At 45.4% G+C, this 8,907-nt stretch overlaps 1 protein-coding gene across 2 annotated transcripts; it reads right to left on the reverse strand.

The window, feature by feature from the left end:
* Nucleotides 1-1,758: 1,758 nt before the first annotated feature.
* Nucleotides 1,759-3,847, reverse strand: LOC109736872 (uncharacterized). Of its 2 annotated transcripts, none has more exons than XM_020296089.4 (2): nt 3,472-3,847; nt 1,759-3,308 (listed from the first exon to the last, which is right to left on the reverse strand). In XM_020296089.4, exons 1-2 carry the CDS (start codon nt 3,617-3,619, stop codon nt 2,404-2,406), a joined length of 1,053 nt encoding a protein of 350 aa, XP_020151678.1. In that variant the 5' UTR covers nt 3,620-3,847; the 3' UTR covers nt 1,759-2,403. The 2 variants fall into 2 exon arrangements, with proteins under 2 accessions (XP_020151678.1, XP_045088587.1); XM_045232652.2 differs by having other exon boundaries at nt 1,759-3,371; nt 3,472-3,834.
* Between the last annotated feature and the right edge of the window lie 5,060 nt (nt 3,848-8,907).

Genomic DNA, 8,907 nt, shown 5'->3' on the forward strand with positions numbered 1-8,907 from the left:
TACTCGTCATATTTTCACAAGTACCAAGAGAATCTTTGAGCAACCTTAAAATGACAGTGAACAGGAAAAAAATTCAAGGAGCCTGAGAATGTAAGACTACAGTTTGCACATAATTCAAATGAAAAGCTAATATGATCTGAGAAAAACATAGTTGCACGACGCAACCTTTTTCACATTCTTGACAATTAGACTGCCTCAAATGCCCTGCCCAAATTCAGGCCAACAATTTTTCATTCATATCTGAAATTTTTATTACAACATGACTCGTTACTCGGTACATTGAGGACTTGCTTAACTCGATGGTTACAAAGGAATTGGTTGCTTCTTTGGGGCAGCAACAACAATACGGTTTTGCTTCGGGATTTTGCAGCTGAGATCGCGCATTCCCCTTCGAGCACGCAGAGTTGAAACTGGAGTCACCTTCTTCACGCTAGGCGAAGCAGCAGTGACAGGCAGTGGTATAAAGCCGACAGAACACCAAGCCTTGGAAGCGACGGGGAGACCTTCTTCACAGGCGCAGCAGCAGTGGCAGGCAGGCAGACCGAAGAGCGAGGCTTGGAATACGATGGTGTAGAGTTTGACAGATGGCTGTAATATGATGCCACCTTTTTCACATTCTTGACTATTAGATTGCTGTATCTCAAACCAAAAAATCTTCTAACCAGTAACTGTCCCAAACATGGTTATGTGCTTCACCACTCAAACGAAGTATTGTGAAATCCAAGATGAATCCATTGGATCTGTGCCTCAGCACACACTTTTCTGACTAGATCAGCAGAATGTTTTAAGTCGGCGAGATTTCTATGAACATTATTCCGAATCAATAAAGTCGGCGAGATTTCTCATAAAAAATATCCGGGAAAACAAAACTGGTCTGGTGTTCAGATTCAGGAGAAAAGCACAGAAAATTCAAGATATTGTTTCATCATCGAACACTGAGACAGAGAAATGCAGCGGAGCTAGCGATGGGAGAAGCTTTAACGCATACATTCCCCACGTTGGCATGACGCGGTCTAATGAATCGGCAGCATTTCTGCCAATCTCTCTGAAGAAAAGCAGCAACAACATTAATCTGTTTTGGAAGTTTCTGAAGACACTGCAATCACCAGCAATAATATGAGGAGAAAATGTAAACTTTATTCATGGTGGAAAATAAGGGATCCTTTGCATCATCCTTGCTTGCAGAGGAGAACATATCTAAACAAGATATGATTGGCATTTGAGCATGACAAAATCATCAAACTGTAATTAACTAGAAAAGAAAGCATAGTGACCACTAGAGATTCAGGGACAAACTTGATAGCAAACTTGATAGCCGATTGAGATCTTAGATCCACACAAAAACTCCACTCCAGGTCCCTTGGGTTACTGGGTAACTTTAACATGGTGGAATTTGTAATATTCAAATGGACATGAAAATTTCTTAGGGGGTCTGGATATGCAAGACAGCTATAGTGCTATTGCACATAATTTAAATGAGAAGCTAACATGATCTGAGAAAAGCCAAACCTATTTGTCAAATAGCTGCAATATGATGCAACCTTTTTGACATTCTTGACAATTAGATTGCGGTATCTCAAACCAAAATATCTTCTAACCAATAACTGCCCCAAACATGGTTATGTGCTTGACAACTCAAACAAAGTGAGTCCATTGGATCCATGCCTCAGTACACACTTTTCCGACCAGAGCAGCAGAATGTTTTAAGAAGTCATAGATGCATACAACAAACATATATACAGAAAGTTACTCAAATGCTTTGCACAAATTCAGGCCAACAAATTTTCATTAATATCTGATATTGATTACAATATGACTTGATAGTCGGTACATTGAGGACTTGCTTAGCACAAAGCTTCACCCGCACACACACAAGAGTTCACTAACCAATGTTACTTGTCGGAAACTGCAACTTTAACTCACCAAGACGCCCAATGCCTAAGAATCCAATTCAGCCAAGATTAAGTTTACAAGAGAGTCAGCACAGTCTCCAAACGCTAGGCAGCTCACAAGATTACGTGTGTATCGACAAGTTCAATTCTACTCCTTTTTCCTGCTACAAGCCGGGTAGCAAACGGGCGTTTTGGATTTTGCGGCGAGGTGCCGGAATTGCAGTACATGAGTTTCCTTTTTAGGCTCATCTGCTTTACTTTGATTTATTGAAAGTGCCCTTTATTTACTTAAACCCTAAACTTAGGACCAGGTATGGATGTAGTGTAACTATGCCGTACACATCTTAGCATGATTTTTGCTGCCTAGCTAGATGGGGACTCTGCTGACACCCTTGTAAGATTAGTAATGACTGAAAGGGATTCAAAGAACACTAGAAATCTTGGTGATTAAGTGCAGAACCTAGAGATGCAAAGGTTAAATGAAACTCATGTGTGCATGGTTTAGGAAGGACTAGCAAGGGCGTAATACCACTGGACGCAGCCAAGCAATTGGTTGCTTCATTGGTGCTGCAGCGGTGACATGGTTTTGCTTCGGAATCTTGCAGCTGAGCTCCCCCATCCCCCTTCTTGCACGCAGAGTTGAAGCTGGAGTTGCCTTCTTCACACCGGGAGCAACAGCAGTAACATGCAATGTTGTAGAGCCGACGAAAGAGCGAGCCTTGGAAGCGACGGGACGAGAGACCTTCTTCACGGGCGCAACAGCAGTGGCAGGCAGGCAGAGTGGAGCCTTGGAAGCCGGGCACTTGCGGTGGTGGCAAGCGGACTCCTCGTCTTCAGCCATCTGGCGTCCACGGGCACGGATCGCGCACCGGACGTCCACGGGGTCAGCACCAGCAGCGGCCGGCAAGGTGGTGGCAGGCCCAGGACGCGCGGCGGAGGCAGTATCAGAGGCATCGAAGGAGCCGGGCATCGCCGGCGCATGGCTGCGTTCTCCGTGGTTGACACACCAGACACGGACGGGATCAACACGGGCCGCCTTTGCAGGAGCAGCGACATCAGATGCGGCCGTGGCGGCGTGGCGATGGGGACGCCCTCCATGGTCGACGCCGTAGCGGCGGAGTTCTTGGGCGGCTGCAGCGGCCTCCTTGGCGAGGCCGTCTTCCTCGAGACGGCGCTGGAAGTTGGCATCCCAGCGGGCGAGGGACTCCCGGGACTCACCGGTGGCCTTGGCAAGGTTGTGCTTGGTCCAGTACTGGAGCACCCTCTCGAGGGCGCGCGAGGGCACCCGCGTCTCCAGCGGGAGGGCTTGGGCGGCGGTCGGGCGATAGTCCCACGCCGGAGCGACGAGCACCTTGCCGTCGGAGCTACGGAGCTGGAGCACCTTCGCCGCCATCGATGGCGTGTCTTGGATTGGATCTGGGGATCGGGGAGGGAGGCGAACGAATCGAGTTGGAGGCGCTTTTATTCATCCGAGAGCTCCTGGTTCTTGGCGGACTCGGATTACCAGCTGTCGCCGGCTGAACTGGAAATGAACTCGAACTCGAATTCACAGGGGGCAAGCCCTTGGCCGTGTGCGTACCTGCTGGAGCGGGGCAGGCGATGCCACCGCGCTGGTCCGACCGGCGTACGGGTCGGCCCGCGGCATCCGCGTATTGGCGTGCGACTGCGGCCACGGCCATTCCATCAGCGGTCAGGCGCAGGTACCCGAGCTCCGCGGCGGTAGCCATGGAGATCTTCAGGTGGCGCGCTCGTTGATTTCCCAGAGATCCCCGAACCGCAGCTCCCCCCGGCGCGAGGAAGACGGCTGCATCCCTCCCGTCCGCTGTCGCGCCCCGCGCCGCCTCCTCCACGAGGCCGTCAGCCGGCGCCCCAGACGGCGCGGCTCTCGGGTTCGGCCTCCTAGCTTCTTCCTCTGTTCCTTTCTTGGCTCGGCCTCTTGGGCTCTGCTGCTGCCGAAGACATTTCTTTTTGTAACATTATCAAGACTTTTATTCCTCAAATCACCATATCGTTTGCAAGTGTTGGGAAATAAAGACAGGGATATAATCATTACAACTTTCAGAAGGTCTAGTAGTGCTATAAGATTTAAAAAAAAAATCACACTCCACTACCCTAATAACCATGAGTACCTCAAAAGATCCATGTCCTTTCTTTCAACATATGGCATCCATTTCTGTTATTCTTATTCTTCTTCCCATCCTCGCCGACAATGGCCTTCGTGCTCACACAGTCACAATGTGTTTTGAATGTTGTCAATTCTAAGGCGTCTCGTCATAACATGAGAAATCTGTACTTTTTCATGTGAGGTTTTGGCGAGGCGTGCATGCTTGGTTATAGATGGTCCCTTTTGTCTCTAATCCTGATTTTGCTGACTTGTTCATTATTAATCCGGCCCGGCACCGGTAGAAAAAAAGCTAGATCGTGCGCTATTGATTAAGATTGCATCCTAAATTGTATATTTTAACGGTTAACAAGTAAAATAACATCATATTCATATTATAAACATTTTTCTAATCAAATTTCATATACAATATGTTAAATTTGAAGTTAGGGTTAAAATATATGGATATTTTTTTAAAGCATTTGATATGTACTACGGGTTGATTAACCCACTTATCAGGGTGTTTTCTGCAAAAGAAAAATCTGACTTAAACTGGCATGTGGGTTGATTATCAGAAACATAAGGGGATTTTTTGTAAAAGCGAAAACCTGACTTAAAACTGGAATGCGAGTTGATTACCATAAACATTGAGTCACTCGCACCGTAAAGGATATCGAGTCACTTGCGATTGGAGACGACTAGATTTTCTATAAAAACAAAAATCTAACTTAAAATTGGAATGCAGCCGTTGCCATCGCCAACCTCTCCATGCCTGAGCCCGTGGCCCAATATTTCCGCCTCCAACGAGGTCATGCCATGGTTGCATCCATGCCGACCTCACAACGGTAGCCATCTTCGCCGAGCGCTGAAGGTCGTCATCCCACCACCACCATCATAAGTGTTTATATATTTGTTGAAATTCATGTGCGAAAAACTACAGAGAATTCAGTATATGTGGTACACCTTATAAGGAAGTTTGTTGACGAACCTACACTTGCCTTGATATTTTGGGTTGTTATCATTTCTAATACATGTCATGTTAACCATGACTCCATACCACATTTTTTCAATTTCTCGCCACTATTTCTCCTTCTTTTTCCTCTTTGTCCCACTTGGTCCAACACGTGGGCTCACTTTTTATCTACAATTGTAGAGATAATCAACGGGTGATCAAGGGCACGCTTAAGAATATGTATATGGAACCATGAGTAGAAGCAAGGTGTACAGGGTCAATGAGTGTAGTGTCTTCTTTGTTTCTTTTTTAAGAAATGTTTGGAAGAAAGAGAAACTATAATCTTTGGTTTTCAACTGGATTAATTTTTAGATATTTCTTAAATGTAAAATATTGATTTCTTGATGTCTTTCCTCACATCAACACATGTTGTCATTGATTCGATGTTTGTAGATCGTGTCTTATCACATGTTATCAACACGTTACCGCCCATACTACGGAGATGATTTGAAGTAAGAAAAAAAATTCAAGAGTTCAACACCAATTAAACCACCATTATTAGTTTTTTTACTTTGGTAATTTGAACGTGTCTTTGTAGCCAGGAATTACCATGCATGCCAACACTGATTATATGGTCTTATTTTCATATCTTTCTATTTGAAACGTTTGTGTTGTTTACCTGAATTGCTTTGTCTCACATGTTAAATTTATGAGAACAATTAGAGGTTTTATCTATTGTTTCTCTTCTTTGATCTATGCATCTAGGTGGACCAGGAACCAGTGTTACCTAGTGCGCCCAACTGCATGGTAAAAAACGCCAACCCTCTGTATTTCCAAAGATATGTGCAAAACTTAGTCTGCAATAAATTTTAAATTTTTGGACGATCAATATCCTTTATAGACATGACCAATTCTATATATGACTATAAATTACTTCTACATGGCTAAGGGATGATAACTTCTTCTTTGTCGATTCAGTGATTCAGGGGAGAGCATGGCTCCATTATCCCCCAGGTTAGACACTATCCCCCCCCCCCCCCCGCTTTGTGTGCTTGAGGAAATATAGCTTACTTGATGTACTTGGAGTGTTTGGATTTGTGTGGTTCTTGGTGAATTTTTCCAATACAAGAGGAATTTGTATCAAATCAAATGCACTTTTGTATGGAAGCATGTTTTGGGCCTATGATCCATATCTAGCTTTTTTCTCTTGTTTGGCTACTTTTATTGCTTTGCAATAATTTACGTGGTAGGGTTACATGGATGTAGAGGGTGTTTCTTTGTTTTTACTGATACGAAGGCCTTCCCGAAGCATCTACTGCTTCCCAACTCCTCTCAACAAAAAAATCCTCTAGAAAATGCTCTCTCAGATCCTGTGTCAATTCTTGACCGGTCGAAAAAAAGGAAAAACCGCGTCATCCTCGGTAGTGACGAGGACATAGCAATGACAACGTTCTCAAAGAGGCGGCGCAGTAACAACACCGTGACCTCTCTAGTCCCCCCCCTCCTCGCTCCCCCCCAATTCTAGTGGGTCCGCCATTGACGATGATCGCTAGAGGAGATGCGGACGAAACATGGAGTTGTCGTGGCGGAAAGCCACGGTGGGTGGAGGGACACAATCTGCTTCTCGATTTCCTGGAGAAGCCTCAACCGACGCAAGAGATTGTCCACCTACTCTCGGCCCCCTCCTCAGTCCCAATCAACGACGCCCTTCTCTCTCCCAAATTCTTCCCATCAGTGTCCATAATCTCTCGGTCTAGGGTGTGAGGCAAGACCATCATAGTAGTATGAGCAGCGCGATCACCAAGTCGGTCAATAGTAAAACACAAGACAATAAGCTAAACATACTAAAAATGGCCAAAAATGGCAACCATGTATGTACCACGCAAAAAATGCAATGACTTGCATGAATCCGCTAAGGTAACAAAAAGGCATAACTCTGCTAGCTCCCTTTAAATGTTACCATGTCTCTTTTCTCATGCAAACCTGTTGGGAACGTAACATGCAATTTCAAAAAAATTCCTACGCTCACGCAAGATCTATCTAGGAGATGCATAGCAACGAGAAGGGGGAGTGTGTCCACGTACCCTCATAGACCGAAAGCGGAAGCGTTTGACAACGCGGTTGATGTAGTCGAACTTCTTCTCGTTCCGACCGGTCAAGCACCGAACGTACGACACCTCCGAGTTCTGCACACGTTCAGCTCGATGACGTCCCTTGAACTCTTGATCAAGCAAAGTGTCGAGGGAGAGTTCCGCCAGCACGACGGCGTGGTGACGGTGATGGTGAAGTAATCCACGTAGGGCTTCGCCTAAGCACTACGTGAATATGACTAGAGGCGTAAACTGTGGAGGGGGGGCGCCGCACACGGCTAACAATTGTTGGTGTGTGTTCTAGCGGTGCCCTCCCTCATATATATAGGTTGGAGGGGAGGAGAGGCAGCCAAGGGGGCGCCCCAAGTAGGAGGAATCCTACTTGGGGTCCTCCCAATTTGGCATCCCCCCTTTCCTATTCCTATTTGGAGTAGGAAGGGAAGAGGGGGAAGGGGGAATCCTATTCCCTTTTTTCCTTTCCACCTTCCCCTTTTCTACTCCAATTTGGCCAGCCCATATGGGGGGGGGCACGCACCAGCCCCTTTGTGGCTGGTGCGTTTCCCCTCTTGGCCCATAAGGCCCATATCTTTTGCCGGGGGTGCCCGGAACCCCTTCCGGTGACCCGATATGTACCCGGTACCCTCCGGAACACTTTTGGTGTCCGAATACCATTGTCCTATATATCAATCTTTACCTCTCGACCATTTCGAGACTCCTCGTCATGTCCGTGATCTCATCCGGGACTCCGAACAACATTCGGTCACCAAATCACATAACTCATATAATATAAAATCATCATCGAACGTTAAGCGTGCGGACCCTACAGGTTCGAGAACTATGTAGACATGACCGAGACACCTCTCCGGTCAATAACCAATAGCGGAACCTGGATGCTCATATTGGTTCCTACATATTCTACGAAGATCTTTATCGGTCAAACCGTAATGACAACATACGTTATTCCCTTTGTCATCGGTATGTTACTTGCCCGAGATTCGACCGTCGGTATCTTCATACCTAGTTCAATCTTGTGACCGGCAAGTCTCTTTACTCATTCCATAATGCATCAACCCGCAACTAACTCATTAGTCACATTGCTTGCAAGGCTTATCATGATGTGCATTACCGAGAGGGCCCAGAGATACCTCTCCGATACTCGGAGTGACAAATCCTAATCTCGATCTATGCCAACCCAACAAACACCTTCAGAGATACCTGTAGAGCATATTTATAATCACACAGTTACGTTGTGACGTTTGATAGCACACAAGGTATTCCTCCGGTATCTGGGAGTTGCATAATCTCATAGTCAAAGGAATATGTATAAGTCATGAAGAAAGCAATAGCAATAAAACTAAACAATCATAATGCTAAGCTAACGGTAGGTCTTGTCCATCACATCATTCTCCTAATGATGTGATCCCGTTTATCAAATGACAACACATGTCTATGGTTAGGAAACTTAACCATCTTTGATTAACAAGCTAGTCTAGTAGAGGCTTACTAGGGACACATTGTTTTGTCTATGTATCCACACATGTATCAAATTTCCGGTTAATATAATTCTAGCATGAATAATAAACATTTATCATGATATAAGGAAATATAAAATAACAACTTTATTATTGCCTCTAGGGCATATTTCCTTCAGTCTCCCACTTGCACTAGAGTTAATAATCTAGTTAACATCCCATGTGATTTAACACCAATAGTTCACATCTTTATGTGATTAACACCCATAGTTCACATCGCCATGTGACCAACACCCAAAGGGTTCACTAGAGTCAATAATATAAATCACATCGCTATGTGATTAACACCCAAAGAGCACTAAGGTGCGATCATGTTTTGCTTGTGAGAGAAGTTTAGTCA

This window comes from Aegilops tauschii, chromosome 2, assembly GCF_002575655.3.
Source record: "Aegilops tauschii subsp. strangulata cultivar AL8/78 chromosome 2, Aet v6.0, whole genome shotgun sequence".
Taxonomy (NCBI): domain Eukaryota; kingdom Viridiplantae; phylum Streptophyta; class Magnoliopsida; order Poales; family Poaceae; genus Aegilops; species Aegilops tauschii.

Excerpts from the sequence above, each read along its gene's own strand:
- LOC109736872 (XM_020296089.4), bottom strand. The coding sequence starts at position 3,619 with ATGGCTACCGCCGCGGAGCTCGGGTACCTGCGCCTGACCGCTGATGGA. Across the intron at positions 3,309-3,471 it reads CGCCTGCCCCGCTCCAGCAG|ATCCAATCCAAGACACGCCA; the intron begins GTACGCACACGG and ends CCCGATCCCCAG.